Source organism: Choloepus didactylus, chromosome 3, assembly GCF_015220235.1.
Source record: "Choloepus didactylus isolate mChoDid1 chromosome 3, mChoDid1.pri, whole genome shotgun sequence".
In the NCBI taxonomy this organism is placed as follows: Eukaryota; Metazoa; Chordata; class Mammalia; order Pilosa; family Megalonychidae; genus Choloepus; species Choloepus didactylus.
In genome coordinates, this window is record NC_051309.1 from 38767335 (window position 1) to 38783988 (window position 16654).

The window sequence follows — 16654 nt, forward strand, 5'->3', positions numbered from 1 at the left end:
GCAGCTTGCTCTCATATGTTCAGAAGACAGAGCAATAGATGACAGATGACAGGGAGGGAGGGCGGGAGGAAGGGAGGAAAAGAAATAAATGGTGGTGTGACAGGATGTTAAAGTTGGTGGATTGGGGTATTGGGGGAGGGGGGTCGGGGTACGCTGGAATTCTGTGTATGGGGTTTGTATTGTTTTTGCAACTGTTCCTGTAAGTTTGAATTTATTTCAAAATAAAATTTAAAAAATATTCAACGTTACTACTGTAAATGCAGTACTTCAACCATATTATTCTTTGGTTTTTATACATTGTATCTTATTTTTGTCTATCTTTATCAAACCCTTTTAATTACCCATACTGATAATCTTCATTTCTACACTCTACTCCAAATCTCTCTCTCCTAACTTTTCCTTTCAGCCTGCAGAACTCCCTTTAGTATTTCTTGTAGGGAAAGTCTCTTATTGACAAACTCTCTCAGTTTGTTTATCTGTGAACATTTTTAACTCTCCCTCAGTTTTGAATGATGGTTTTCCTGGATAAAGGATTCTTGGCTGACAGTTTTTCTCTCAGTACCTTAAATATACTATACCACTGCCTTCTTGTCTCCATGGTTTCTGATGAGAAATCATCACTTAGTTATTGTAGTTCCCTTGTATGTGATAAATCATGTTTCCCTTGCTGCATTCAGAATTCCCTCTTTATCTTCGGCATTTGACCTTCTGATTAGTATGTGTCTCAGAGTAGGTCTATTAGGATTTATTCTGTTTGAAGTATGCTGCACTTCCTAACATATATACTTAATGTGTTTCATAAGAGTAGAGATGTTTTCATCTATTATTTCCTCCAATATTCTTTCTGCCCCTTTTCCCTTCTATTCTCTCTCCGGGACACCCATGACATTTGTGTTTGTGTGCTTCATGCTGTCATTCAAACCCCTGAGAGCCTGCTCAATTTTTTCCATTCTTTTCTCTATCTGTTCTTCAGTCTGTTAAGTTTTCAATTATGCTATCTTCTAGTGGGCTGATTCTTTCTTCTGCTTGTTCATATCTGATGTTGTATGCCTCTAATGGACTTTATCCCTTCTACTGTGCCTTTCATTTCCATAATTTTTTATGTTTCTTTCAGCACTTTCAAATTCTTCTTTATGCTCTCCCAATGTCTTCTAAATATTCTTTCTTTAGCCATATTTTCCTTCATCTCCTTGAATTGATATTAGATAGGTTTGAACAGCCTTGATTAGTAGTTCTAGATGCTATGTTTCCTCCAAAGTTTTAAATTGTTCCTTTGATTGGGCCATATCTTCCTGTTTCTTAGTATGGCTTGTGTTTTTTTCTGATGTCTAAACATATGATTCTCTTGATGAGTTTGCTCTCTAGGGCAGTTTCTCTTTCTTTCCTGTGGTTTTATTGTTGATTGACTTTGTGTTCAGGCTTTTCTTTGAAACTTGGTTCATCTTATTCTAGATCTTTAGAACCGCCTATATTGATCAGATTTTTTCAGCTCTTCATCTGATCTGGATATATGGTACAATTTTTAAGATTGCACTAGTTAGGTACTTCCTCTACCCTCAGGAGAAAGTTTCCTTTCCTGTTTCTTCTCAGGGAATCTTGATCTGTTCTGGTTTTTGTTGTTGTTGTTGTTGTTGTTAGGTTTTTGTTTGTTTGTTTTTTAACACTCCTTTTGTTGACTCTAGCTGCTTTTTCCTGGAGGTCAAATTCAAAGAGGAGGGTCACCCAAAGAAGACTTTCCCAAATCATTATTCCCAGCCAAAACAGGACCAGGGACCCATGAAGGGGCACAGGCCAGCTCCAAAGAGCCCTTGGGAGGGGGTCAGGAAAGATGCCATAAAGCCTTTTTGATGACTGCCTGAAGCTGTTTTCTGGCCCTGCCCAGCAGATGGCACCCTTCAGCAAACTGTTCCCTGCAGCCCTAAGTAGGCCCTGCATCCTTAAACCTGCACCACCTCTGCCTCTGTCAGGGGCAAGGTTGAGACAGTGGCTGCTGCTGTCCCTATCCAGGGTAGGCTAAAAGAGCTGCTCATAGCTGGGACCCAGCACTCCAAATTCACCAGTCAAAACCCATGATCAGTGCTTGGCCATGCCTACCCCCATTCTTGGGGAAGGGGACTTCTATGACCCTCTCTGTCCACAGAAGCCCACCAGGGGCTGGAGCCCGAGGCAGCCCTCAAGAATAGGGGATGGTCACCGGCAGTCACCACAGAGTGAGCTACTCACAGTTCTTTACTGCAGCTTCTCTTTGTCTCACTCTTCTCTGTATGCTATACTATGTACCGCTGGCCTCCAGAGCCCTGGAACAGTTGTTTCAGACAGCTCCTGACTGTCCAATAGGTATTTTTGGAGAAGGAGTGAGTCCTGGAACTCCCTACACTGTCCTCTTCCACAGAAATCCTCTCTGCTTAATTTTTCACTGCAGCAAGTAAATATGGCTAAACATATTTTCATACAAGTTGTCTATCTTGAAACACAGAATATCTGGCACATGTGAAATTCACTTTTAAAGGCCCAAGGGAAATGTGATAAGCACCTCAAAGAAACAGACAGTCATCTTTCAAGGCAGTGGAAACTGAAGCATAAAGAAAGACTACCAGGGTTGCCACTTAGAGAAGAAATGCCGGGTGTTAGGAAAAAAAACTGCAATTTCAAATGTAAGTCCCATATCAAGTATCACAAACGTGGACAACTTTATGAATTTCAGGCAATGATTCTCCAAAAAATGGCTTCTCACATAGGCTCTATATGTAGTGCTCCAGGATAGGGGATTGGTAAACTTTTCTTGTAAAGAGCCAGATACTAAATATTTACTGATCATACAGTCTTCTGTCACAATTATTCATCTCTGCCACTGAGGCATGAAAGGAGGCATAGCCAATATGCAAATGAGTGAGAGTGACTGTTATTCAGTAACTATTTACCAAAACAGATAGCAACTCAGATTTAGGCTACAGGCCACAATTTGCTAACTCCTGCTCTAGAACTATAGCTGTCAATATTGTTTCTTAATAGCAAGTCAAGCAAGAAACATCTTTTATATTATACAAATGCATTACATACATATGTGTGTTTCAACATATAATACTTAACCTTACTATAATCAGTGCACTTTGATATTTCTTCTTCTATTTTATTTATTTATTTTCTTTTGGGTACTGTCATAAACCACTAAGTTGCTCCCATGAATGGGTAGTGATCCACAGTTTGCAAAAAACCTGTAGTGTAAATAACAGCACTCATTTACTTATTTTCCCAAGCCCCAGAGAATCTTTCAAATAATATGCTTATTGAATTACTTACATGGCACTGATAAAAATTTTAGAACTCCAGCAGTTTAAAACAGAGAAAAATGTTGCCCAATAATATCTAATAATCTAGTAGATTCTCACAGTAGTGAATATTCTCTTCTGTAAAGTAGAAAAATAATTGCCTTACCTACCTCACAAGACTATTAAGAAAAAGAAGCATTTAGCAGAGTAGCCAGCATTTATGAAGAATTCAGTTAAGTATTTCATATCATTATTATTTAAACAATTAAGTACTAAGAAGTTCTTCTGAAAATCAAGTTGAGTTATGGTCTACACCTAAATAAAGGTAGGCTTTAAAATAATTTAAATTCTGATTCTTTAGTTAATGAAGAGAGGCTTACCTATATTATTTAAAATTAATGGTATTTATAATAATGACATTTATGATAATCAAATTATATATCAGAGAATTTTTAACTCCCCTGGTTTTCTCCTCCTCACTCCCTCCCCTCAAAAAAAAGCCATTAAAGATATCTCTATACACTTTTATTTTTATTTTTTATTTATTTATTTTTTTCTATACACTTTTAGACTCCATCCAGAGACCACATGCCATCTTTAGATCAATTTTCACCATCAAGTGATCCATAACAGATGATGAAGGAAATATAAAATATGATCCAAAATCTATAATAGAATGATTACTTTGCCTGACTGTTCATTTAAAACTGGCCATACATAAACTTCCATAAAACCAGTTTTAATAGCTAGAAGAAATATTTTTCATATTAAATAACTACTTTGCATTATCAAAACAGCTAAAATGTGAACTCCTGAAGGGCAGATATTTTTGTCAAGTTTTTCTGTTTTTTTTCTCCCACTATTACATCCCCAGTTCTTACAAGGGTTCTCAGTACTTAGTAGATGCTCTCTAAATTTTTGTTGAATGAAAGAATAAGTGAACAAACAATAAACAACTTATCAACTTGTTTTAACATTAGAGCATTCCAAAAACTAATAAAAATGTAAATTCTTTAAAAATAATTTATTTAAGGGTTTCTTGACATTTCTAGTTTAACTGGATTATAAATCTTCTGATTGGTCAGAAATTGAGTCATTATGTGTAGTTTATAAGATAAAGAAATCATCTTACCTTCTTTTTCTACTCTAAAAACAAAAGTTCTTTGTGTTGTAACAACTTCAAATTTGTTGTCTCCCTGAACTCGAACTGTAGATATAGCAGAAATGGGAATTATTCCTTTCGAATACATCTCCTAGTATTGGAAAAGACAGATACAGAAGACACATGAAAATGAAATTTCTCTTGACTTTACTAAAAAATAGAATGGCAAAATATTTACAGTTATTCCTCTTTTATAATTTCAGCTTAAATTCTAAAAATAACATAAAAATAGTATGTATGCTCAAACACTTAAAAAATACCTCACAAAGAAAAATAAAAAATGCCCCCTTTCTTTATAGTGAGATATCTTTTCAATCTTCTCTTCATCTGGAATTAAAAGACAAAGAATAGCAATATATAGTTCTAAAAAATAGCAACATGTTCTTTAAAACAATCTGGACGAAATTATTCTATGGTGTTTGCAGGCATCTGCTGGCCAAAACAGGTACTGTAACTGAACCATTCCACAACTACACATTGTGAACAAGAATATATCTAAGAAAGCAAACTGTTGGGTTGCATCAAACATATTACTCAATGTTCTAATAATGAGGCTCTTAACCTCACAAATGCATCACTTTACTTTTTACCCACCCAAAGACTGCCGAAAGAAAGAAGGATGGGGGAGGGGGGTTAGGCAGTTTGCAATTAGTATACACTTATTACAATTTTGCTGAAAAAGATCCCTCTTAGATTCAATTTTATCTCAGCATTCATTTTCCTAGACCCTCCTAAATTATTTGGCATGTTGACCATCCCACAATTTCAACATTTAAAAAGGGTGTAATACTAATTAGACCCCATGCTTGAAGAACATTCTAACCATATGTATACACTCAAGAAGCCTTGAAATGAAAAACTAGCAAATGTAATGAGGGAAAATTAAAAACTGAGTACAAACCAAGGGACATAAAGAATATGAAGGTGGCAATTCTCAATTCTGCTAAAAAGAGATCAGGGATATTTTCACAGACATGGTGACATCTGAGTCTGACTTAGAAAAACCTTAAGTTTAACCAAATAGATAACTGAGTGGCGACCATCCTGGTGAGAAAGAGTGAATAACGGAGGTATAAAGTAGAGAAATAAGGGGAGACACAATGGAAAGTCAAAAGAGATGAGACTGAAAACATAAAGCCTACATTATGGAAAGTCTTGAAAAGAGGTATTTGACCATATCTCTATGGTATTTCTTCTCTTCCCTTCCACAGCATTACATATGGAACCCCCAATTTTCAATGGGTCACAAGTATCTGAACTCTCTCATTAGGAGAATGTACAAACAATTAAATGAAGAACAAGTGCCAAGTTCATACTCCTCCTGGCTGGAAACACCTACCAAAGTTGAGAGGCAAGAGACAGTCACCGTCAGTGAGATGAAGTTCTGGGAGGTTTACCCTCCTCTGCTGAATGAGGAGACGTAGACTATAATATTTATGACAGTTAATTACATGTGCCAATTTGGGTAAGTTATGGTAACCAGTTGTTTGGTCAAGTAAGCACTTCCCCAATTATTACCGTGCAGGTATTTCTTAGATGAATTAGCAACTATAGTCAGTTGATTGCATCTATAGCTGACTGCATTTACAATCAACAAAGGAGATTACCCTCAGCAATCAGGAGAGTCTGCTCACACAATCAGTTGGAGGTTTCAAAGCCAGATCTGAGGATTTCAGAAGTCAGAAAAAAGAATCCCTGCCTCAATTTCAGCCAGCCAGCGTCTCCTAGGTATTTCAACCTCACCTTTACCAGAGTTTTCATTTTTTTTTTCTATTAAAATATCCAAGTTTATTTTATTTTATTTTATTTTTTTTGTTTACATAGCCAACTTTTAGTTACAGGAGGGAAAGAAAATAAATGCAATATTAATAATGAAAATAGACAAAATCCCCAAAGCCAGGTTAATTAATGGTCACCGTTTTTTTAGCATGTTCACCAAACTGCCACATCAAGCACTTTCTGATTCTTTTTTTTTTTTTTCAGTTTTTTTTTTTTTTCATTTTTATTGAGATTGTTCAGATACCATACAATTATCCAAAGATCCAAAGTGTACAATCACTTGCCCCTGGGTACCCTCATACAGCTGTGCATCCATCACACTTAATTTTTGTTCAATTTTTAGAAACTTTTCATTACTCCAGACAAGAAATAAAGTGAAAGATGAAAAAAGAAAAAAAGAAAAGGAAACTCTAATCCTCCCCTATCCCTAACCAACCCCCCTCAATTGTTGACTCCTAGTATTGATATAGTACATTTGTTACTGTTTATGAAAAAATGTTGAAATACTACTAACTGTAGTATATAGTTTGTAATAGGTATATAGTTCTTCCCTATATGCCCCTCTATTATTAACTTCTAATTGTATTGTCAAACATTTGTTCTGGTTCATGGAAGTGATTTCTAGTATTTGTGCAGTTGATCATGGACATTGCCCACCATAGGATTCAGTTTTATACATTCCCATCTTTTGACCTCCAACTTTCCTTCTGGTGACATATATGACTCTGAGCTTCCCCTTTCCACCTCATTCACATACCATTCAGCACTGTTAGTTATTCTCACGTCTTGCTATCAACACCCCTGTTCATTTCCAAACATTTAAGTTCATCCTAATTGAACATTCTGCTCATACTAAGCAACCACTCCCCATTCTTAAGCCTCGTCCTGTATCTTGGTACCTTATATTTCATGTCTATGAGTTTACATATTGTAATTAATTCCTATCAGTGAGACCCTGCAATAATTGTCCTAATGTGTCAAGCTTATTTCACTCAGTATATTGTCCTCGAGGTTTTGTCATCAACCTATTTTTTTTTTAATATGTTTTTGTTCACTCACCATACATTCCATCCCAAGTAAATAATGGATGGTTTTCTGCAAGGTCATACATTTATGTGTTCACCACCTTCACCACTATCTATATAAAAGCATCTACATTTCTTCCACAAGGCAGGGGGGAGAGTCAAAGAAGGTAGAGAGGCAAAAGAAAGAGGAAAAAAAAAATGACACATAAGAAGCAGCAAAAGGAAAAATAACCTTAAATCAAAGTAGAATAAAGAATCAGAAAATACCACCAATGTCAAGTGTCTAACATGCCTCCCCTATCCCCCCTCTTATCTGCATTCACCTTGGTATATCACCTTTGTTACATTAAAGGAAGCATAATACAATGATTCTATTATAGTTACAGTCTCTAGTTTATGCTGATTGCATCCCTCCCCCAATGCCTCCCCATTTTTAACACCTTGCAAGGTTGACATTTGCTTGTTCTCCCTCGTAAAAGAACATATTTGCACATTTTATCACAATTGTTGAATACTCTAGATTTCACCAAGTTACACAGTCCCAGTCGTTATCTTTCCTCCTTTCTTGTGGTGTCTCACATGCTCCCCACCTTCCTCTCTCAACCGTATTCATAGTTAACTTTGTTCAGTGTACTCACATTGTTGTGCTACCATCTCCCAAAATTGTGTTCCAAACCACGCACTCCTGTCTTCTATCACCCTGTAGTGCTCCCTTTAGTATTTCCTGTAGGACAGGTGTCTTGTTCACAAAGTCTCTCATTGTCTGTTTGTCAGAAAATATTTTGAGCTCTCCCTCATATTTGAAGGACAGCTTTGCTGGATACAGGATTCTTGGTTGGTGGTTTTTCTCTTTCAGTATCTTAAATATATCACACCACTTCCTTCTTGCCTCCATGGTTTCTGCTGAGAGATCTGCACATAGTCTTATTAAGCTTCCTTTGTATGTAATGGATTGCTTTTCTCTTGCTGCTTTCAGGATTCTCTCTTTGTCTTTGACATTTGATAATCTGATTATTAAGTGTCTTGGCATAGGCCTATTCATATCTCTTCTGTTTGGAGTATGCTGCGCTTCTTCGATCTGTAATTTTATGTCTTTCATAAGAGATGGGAAATTTTCATTAATTTTTTCCTCTATTATTTCTTCTGCCCCCTTTCCCTTCTCTTCTCCTTCTGGGACACCAATGATATGTATATTATTGTACTTTGTTTCAACTTTGAGTTCCTGGAGACGTTGCTCATATTTTTTCATTCTTTTCTCCATCTGCTCCTTTGCGTGTAGCCTTTCAGGTGTTTTGTTCTCCAGTTCCTGAGTGTTTTCTTCTGCCTCTTGAGATCTGCTGTTGTGTTTCCATTGTGTCTTTCATCTCTTGTGTTGTGCCTTTCATTTCCACAGATTCTACTAGTTGTTTTTTTTGAACTTTTGATTTCTGCCATATACATGCCCAGTGCTTCCTTTACAGCCTCTATCTCTTTTGCAATATCTTCTCTAAACTTTTTGAATTGATTTAGCATTAGTTGTTTAAATTCCTGTATCTCAGTTGAAGTGTACGTTTGTTCCTTTGACTGGGCCATAACTTTGTTTTCCTTAGTGTAGGTTGTAATTTTCTGTTGTCTAGGCATGGTTTCCTTGGTTATCCAAATCAGGTTTTCCCAGACCAGAACAGGCTCAGGTCCCAGAGGGAAGAAATATTCAGTATCTGGTTTCCCTGCGGGTGTGTCTTAGAAAATTGCTCCACCCTTTGATGCCTCGGGTCACTGTGCTTTTCTACCCAGCAGGTGGCACCTGTCAGCCTATAATTCTTGACTGGTGTGAGGCAGTATGGCTGTGTTCCCCCAGGCTCTGGGGTCTGGTTCTGAATGGAAAGGGCCCCACCCCTTTCCTCCTAGAGAAGACAGACCCCCCAGGTGGAGGTCATTAGCATTTCAATGGTCTCACTCTCTGCTTGTGCTGTCTCCACCCTTCCCAGAGTCTCAGCCCTGGAAACTGAAAATGACTGGGGCTTTCTCCACTGAGCCGAAAAAGAAATAGACAGTCCCCTTCAGACCCAGTCCAAGGCGACCCTCCGGCTCTCCCAGGTCAGTCGTCACCCAAAGCCTCTGTCTGTTTTTTGGGGATGCGTACCTGTAGTGAGCAGTTCACACTCACTACTTAAAACCCCAGTTGGAGCTCAGCTGAGCCGTATTTGCTTGCTGGGAGAGAGCTTCTCTCTGGCACCATGAGGCTTTGCAGCTTGGGCTATGGGGGAGGGGTCTCATGACTTGGTTCCGCAAGTTTTACTTACAGATTTTATGCTGTGTTCTTGGGCATTCCTCCCAATTCAGGTTGGTGTTTGATGAGCGGATGGTCTCGTTTGTCCCCCGGCAGTTATTCTGGATTATTTACTAGTTGTTTCTGTTTTTTTGTAGTTGTTCCAGGGGAACTACTTAGCTTCCACTCCTCTCTATGCTGCCATCTTGCCCGAGTCTCCCCAGAGTTTTCATTTTGTGGTCTGTCCTATAGAATTTGGGCTTGCTAATCTCCAGTCATGTGAGAAAATTCCTATTATAAGTCTATTAATATGGACATACATATAAATAAATATATATTATATATAAATTCGTTATATATATAATTATATACATATGTCCTGTCAGTTCTGTTTCGCTGGAGAACCCTAACTAGCACCATCCTAGATTTTCTCCCAGTTCTTTGACAGCATCTTCTTAACTGGCTCTGCTCTCATCTCCCATCTCTAACTGTACTTCAAGTATCCATGAAAATTCTGCCATTATTGAAAGTCATGTTAAAATACCACGGCAAGGAAGGTTTCCTAGCTCTTCCCATGCAGCCCCAAAACTGAATATGGCATTTGAACTGTGATTTAGGAAGATGAGTGGACAACCTCATATAGAAAAGGGAGAGAGAAGTCAATAAATAAGTACTATGAAAATAACTTATCTCTTCTTTTACTCTCCACTTTTTGTCTTTATCCTCTTTCCCTAAGACAAAAAATATTTTCTCATAATTTCAACTACCACTTTTATACAGAGCATTCTAAAATCTCGCTTCCTTCCTTATCCATTTCACTCAACTCCACTCTCATATTCTGAGTCACCACTGGGACATTAACTGTCCATAAGCACCACAAATTTTAAAACTTATTTCATCATTTCCTGAAAACTTATCTTATCTGTTAATTAAAATATCACTCTTCTAGTCATCCAGTCTTAAATAGGATGGAACAGTGTGTGACTTGTGCTGGTATTTTGCACCCGCATTAACTTGGACTCTTCCTAAATCTACAGTGTCTACTCCCTCCCCCACTCCTCAACTCTGAATTCTAGCTACTTTGGACTTCTTGAGTTTCTCTGAAAATATCATGTTTCTACCCAATCCAATGCTTTTGCACACACTGGTCACTCTGCAAGGAATGTTCTTCATTCCCACCTTCACCTAGTCACTGCTTCCCCATCCTTCATATCTCAATACAAATACATGCTCCTGAAAAAAAGACTTCCTGAGCAGCCTCTTCTCCCAGGATCCTCATCCCTCACCCAGGCAGAACACTATGTCCTTTTCCTTTACAGCAATTACTAATTATAATTACAATAGTGGTTTTGTATTTCTATAATCATTTGATTAATACAGTCTCCTCAACTATACTGCTGGACATATGTCTATTTTCCTCAACACCTTTCACACAGTGGGTATTGTATAAATATTTTCTGAATGAATGAACTCCATGTCCAATCAATCACAATTATACCACATTCTGACACCTCTTCCATTCATATTTTTCTCAGTTCATTTTTAATCATTTCCACTGAGCTTATATATTATTCAACACCCAGATAAATTAAAGCCTGGTTCGCTACAATACTTTCCTGATTTGTCTCCCTATTTTTTAGCTTCTTTTCCTTATAAGATTGAACATGTCATATAGTTGAGAAGATAAAGAAAAGATTCATGGAAGAGGATAACAAGATGGGCCTAGAAGTTGCACAGGGTTTTTAATGGATGGTAATGACCAAGGAGGTTCCAGATAGAAGAGCAAATACTCATGAAACACGTTCGAGTTTCCCAGTGTGTGTCCAGACATTGCTGAGAGAGTCATTATAAAGAAACGACATATTTAGGTTAACAAAGGAAATCCGACAAATGCAGGCAGGTTAAAATGGCAATACTACGCAACATGACTAAGTGCTTCTAGAAACTCAGCAGAGGAAAAGAGTGTCTTTGTTAAGCAACTTGAAGTGGGGAGGGCACAGCACCTCTGGGGACTGTGTAAGCACCTCTCTGGCTGAAACCAGGTAGTAGAAAATTTAGAGTGTCCAAAACCATTTACACGTTCAAATTTTAGTTTGCATAAGAATTAGGGGAGCTTATAAAACTGTATCCTTAGTGAGATAATTAACTATTTGTTAAATACAGTCTTGCTATTAACCCATTTTACATAGAGAAAAACCAGGCAATCATTGTAGGGAAAGAAACAGGAATAAAAGGTGGTTCTCCTCCCTCTAGATCTCTTCAAAGAGATTAAAAAATACTTCCTTAAAAAATACTAATTCACCTATACACTTATAATAATGACATTATACTTAACAGGTAAGTACTTATGGAAGAGTAACTGACAAATGAATAAATTCCCTAGATGTGGTCAAAATTACCTAACAAGCTAAATACGATGTCACTTTAACCTCAGGAAGTTGTAGTTTCTCTAATTATTCATTTATAATCTCTCATGAGATCCCAAGATAAATTTCATAATCTGTAATACTAAACAGTTGATTTTACATTTCTCTTGGAAGAACACAGGATAAAGACAACACAGGAAAAAAAAATACTCAAGTGACAATAGACTCAAAAATAACAAAATTTTTCAGAGTATAAAACTTTCCTTAAGGAAAGAAATCTTAAACCATCCCTTGAGCCTATAACACACAGATATCTAGGTCAAGTCTGTCATTTATCTACCACTTGCAGACAATGAAATGAACTCAGGGCAATTCTGCCCACAGCTGAGAGAGAATGAGGGTGAGATAGATTTCTTAGCAGAAGATAAGACATCCAGGCTGTTGAGATGATGCCATTTTCTGTGATATAATCAAAAGGTCCCTGCAAAGACAATGATTGTGCAGCATGAAGAAAGTGGAATAAAATTAGGGGGAACAGGCAACTGCGTACCACTACCTCCCAGAATGACCAACCACATGCTCCTCGAGTGTACAAAGATCCAACTGCACTGTACACATAACCTCTAAAACTGCTACCCTGCAAGGATAGTAGCTATGGTCACACCTATGCCTTCTGTTTCACTGGTTTTGAAATACACTCTTCCAAGTCCACCAATCCGTCCCTTTAGCCAGAGAGCCTTAAGAGAAACTGTGGCTCCTTTTCATAAACATCCATCCCAGTGTTTTGGGTTTTGCCAAGATAAAACCAACTATCTGGATAGTAAAGGGATGAAATGCCACAGAAAACAACAGTTTGAATTTAAAAAGAAAATAGTTTGATGTTAAGCTAAATGATTTGTAACATCTGATTTTAATATGGACTTTTATCTCAATTTTGAATCATGCCTCAACCATTTTTATTGCATCAATATCTTCAAAAGTGATAGGTACTTAGCTCCTCAGTGCAGTTGAGGCGAACTAAAGGACAAACTGAAAGTGAGAGAAAAACAGTCCAGTTAGATATCACTAGAAATTCTCTCTCCCAAATGGGGAAACTGAGACTACCACCAACACAGCCTCATGACATGTCTCTCCTGAACAGTTTTCTAACTCATTTCAATCAAACCAGAGAAGGGCACCAGGTTCTGAAGAAAACCTGTGGTCAGATTCCATCAGATGCAGAGGCTACCTTATACCTATTCTTTGCATAGAAATTAATTGTCCTAACATTCAAATGACCAAGCAAGCTAGAAACAGTAGCTAAAGTAGAAAACCAGCTTCTAAGAAATAATAATCCCACCAAAAGAGGTGTGTATAAACCTAGCGAATACTTGATCTGCATCACTGAATGGAAACCAAACAATTAAAACTTCTCTAAAACTTCTGTTATACTCAGCATGATAACATGCTGGCATTACAGTATATGTTACTTTCTGTCTATAAGCTATAATCCACACCCTGCAGTACTAAAGGATCAATATGTGAAAGGGAGTCTAACTCTCTATTCAGGCCACAAATATCACCAATATTAGGCAGTGAGACCTCTAAATCATGAGACAATAATGTTAGATTAAAGGCTATAAATACGGGAGATAATAGACAAAAGTAAAATTAGTATGTTCAGCGTGTATTCAGTTGGCCATAAAATGACCTACATGTTTTATATAGACTATAAAAAGATTTTAATCAACTAAAAGTATGGTAAATATGGTATATCAACTTGTATTAGTTCCAACTTTTCATTAAGGAAATTTTCAAACACAGAAAAGTTGAAAGAGTAGTGAACTGAGCACTGTTATGGTTTATTTCATGTGTCACCTTGGCTAGGTTATGGGGCCCAATTGTTTGGTCAAGCAAACACTGCTCCGATTGTTGCAGTGAGGGTACTTCGTAGACAGACTTAAATCTAGTCAGTTGATGGAATCTATGGCTGATTATATCTACAATCAATAAAGAAGACTGTCTTCAGCAATGAGAGGAGTCTGCTCATCCAGTCAGCTGGATGCCTGATAGGGAAAACTGAGAATTTTAGTAGTCAAAAAGAAGAATTTTCATCTCTACTTCACCCAGCCAAGCTTTTCCTGGGGAATTTAACATTGCCATCAAGTTCCAACTTGCAGTCTACCCTACAGAGTTCACACTTGCTAATACCCACAGTCACTTAAGTTAAGTCCCATAATAAATCTCCTTATATATACATATGCCTCCTCTCAGTTCTGTTTCTGGAGAACCCTCACTAACACAAGCACTCATACATTATACACCAGTACCAGCAATTGTTACCATCTTCTGAATCTGTTCTATCTAACTATTCAAGTGTGTAAATATAGGAATATGTATTTGCAAACATACATCTATACATATATAAATATGTATATTTAGAAAACATTTTGAAAAAACTTGCAGGCAAAATAATGCTTCACCCTAAATATTTCAGCCTATACCTCCTAAGAATAAAGACATTCCTCCTACCTAACCATAATCCATTATTACATCTAAAAAAACTGAAAACTAACAATTTCATAATAATTTATAATACCTGTTACATACTAAAATTTTACAACTGATCCAAAATGTCTTTTATGCCATTTTTTTCAAACTAGGATCCAACCAAGTTTTATGCATTGCATGTGGTTGTTTTTACAGTATATCTGGCCAAACACATGTAAAATAAAAGTTAGACCTTTAAGCGGGGATGATTTTTTCCCATGCAAAAATTGTTAGCATTTAACAGAAAGAGGAACATGGCTTCTATGGAAACCCAAGTAAATGAGGTATGCCTAAGTGTGGTTACCATTCAGGTAAAGAGTAAGTTCAGGGAGTTCTATCTCTTGGCTTCTATTCTTTGATTAGGACTTTGAACAGGAACTAGAAAGGTCATCTGCTGCAAGACAGAGGCAGAGATAGGGCAGGAAGTCTGCATTTTTTCTTTATAATTTAAATTTTAAATTTCATATAAAATATACCAATATTTTACAGGGAAGAAATCTAGGCCCCAAACTTTTAAAAAAATTATTTATTCTTTCTTAATTGTGTTTTCTATTTACAAAATTCTCAATCCTGTATTCACACAAAGAAATGAGAGAAAACAAGAAGTAAAAGCAACGTATTTTTCAATAATGAAACCTGAGATTTGGTACAACTCTAATCATGTCATTTGCATTAAGACTCACTTGTCTAAAGAATGTAGTTCAACCACTGTGAAGGTTAATTTTTCGTGTCAGCTTGGTGAGGCTATGGTATCCAGCTGTTTGCTCAAACAATGGCCTAGATGTTCCTGGGGAGGTATTTTGTAGATGGGATTGGCATTCATAATCAGTTGACTTTAAGTAAAGGATATTACCCTCCACAATGTGGGTGTGTCTCATCCAATCAGTTGGTGATTTGAAGCTGTATGTACCCCAGAAAAATATCTTTTTAAATCTAACCCATTCCTGTGAGTGTGAACCCACTGTAACTTCAGTTGAGGTGTGGCCCAGCCCAATCAAGAGGGGTCTTAATCCTATAATTGGAGTCCTTTATAAGCAGAATGAAATTCAGAGAGACAGAGAGAAAAAGGTAAAGGGACCAGCCAGAAGCTAAAATCTAATGGAACTCAGAAGAGAACAGAGTCGAGACGACACTGTCAAGTGCATTGCCATATGACAGAGGAGATAAAGAACAAGGATTGTTAGCAGCCAGCCCCAGAACACCATAGTCTTCAGGAAGAAAGCATCATCTTGATGATGCCTTGATTCACACTTTGTCACAGCCTCAAACCGTAAGCAAATAAATTCCATTGTTTAACCTGACCTTTTTCATGGTATTTGCATAAGCAGCTGAAGAAACTAAAGCAAAGGCTTTAAGAACAAAAAAAATGAGGCTTCAAGAGAAAAGAAATTCTGCCTCAAGATTATCATATTAACCTCCCTCAGAATTTCCAGTCTACTGGTCTGCCCTACAGATCTTGTATTTACCAGGCCCTTCAATTGAGTGAGCCAATTCATTAAACTAAATCTCTTAATACACAACAAACACACATAATCTGCTGGTTCAGTTTCTCTGGAGAACTCTGACTATACACTACTTTCACTTAATATTCAAGATTCCCCATGATCTCTAACCCAAAACACCTTTTCAACTTCATCTCCCACAAGTCTCCTTCAACAACTCTATTCTCCAGTCAGACAGAACTACTCAATGCTCTCATAAATGGCCATAATTTCCCAGCTGGGTACTTGGCTCATGTTTGACCTTCTACCTAGTAAGTCCTGTTCTCTCCACTTTCTATACATACAAAAATCCCCTTTCTTCAGACCAAAAAAAAAGAAATCCCATGCAAGAAGCCTTCCCTGGTTCTTTGACAACCCCTTTCAGAGTAAGAAGTTACCTCTCCTTGCTTTGCCATTTTCTACCTGAAGTGTTGTTTTGTCAATATTCCTCAGTGTTCCAAGATAAAGGCAATTTGTTATTCACCTTTATATCACTCATGCAATTCATATAGTTTACAGAAGATACACCATAAATAACTGGCAAATATAAGTTTAAAAATTCCAAGTATTTTATGAGTCGAGCAAAAGTTAAATTATGGTTTCTTTTATTTTTATAATCAACCTTCTTTTCTTGAAAACCAAAATGTGTGAAAAGCTTTCTGAAGAACACTTAGCATACCTAAAGCAACTTTTGAAAAAATGTAAATGTACTTACCTTATCATTATTGTAATAAGAAATGCTAAGGCCATCAAATTTCACCCATCTCTTCTGAAACATGCGTTTTCTGTAAAACA

General features: G+C 37.0%; 1 protein-coding gene across 5 annotated transcripts in view; it reads right to left on the reverse strand.

The window, feature by feature from the left end:
- The window catches only part of ARAP2 (ArfGAP with RhoGAP domain, ankyrin repeat and PH domain 2), a 269972-nt gene that overhangs the window by 162801 nt on the left and 90517 nt on the right, over positions 1-16654 (reverse strand). For all 5 annotated transcript variants that reach the window (XM_037829549.1, XM_037829550.1, XM_037829548.1 and 2 more), the window contains 2 exons: positions 16575-16644; positions 4402-4522 (listed from right to left, as the gene is read on the reverse strand). In XM_037829549.1, coding sequence (XP_037685477.1) covers positions 4402-4522; positions 16575-16644 — 191 coding nt within the window. The remainder of the gene's footprint in view (positions 1-4401; positions 4523-16574; positions 16645-16654) is intronic.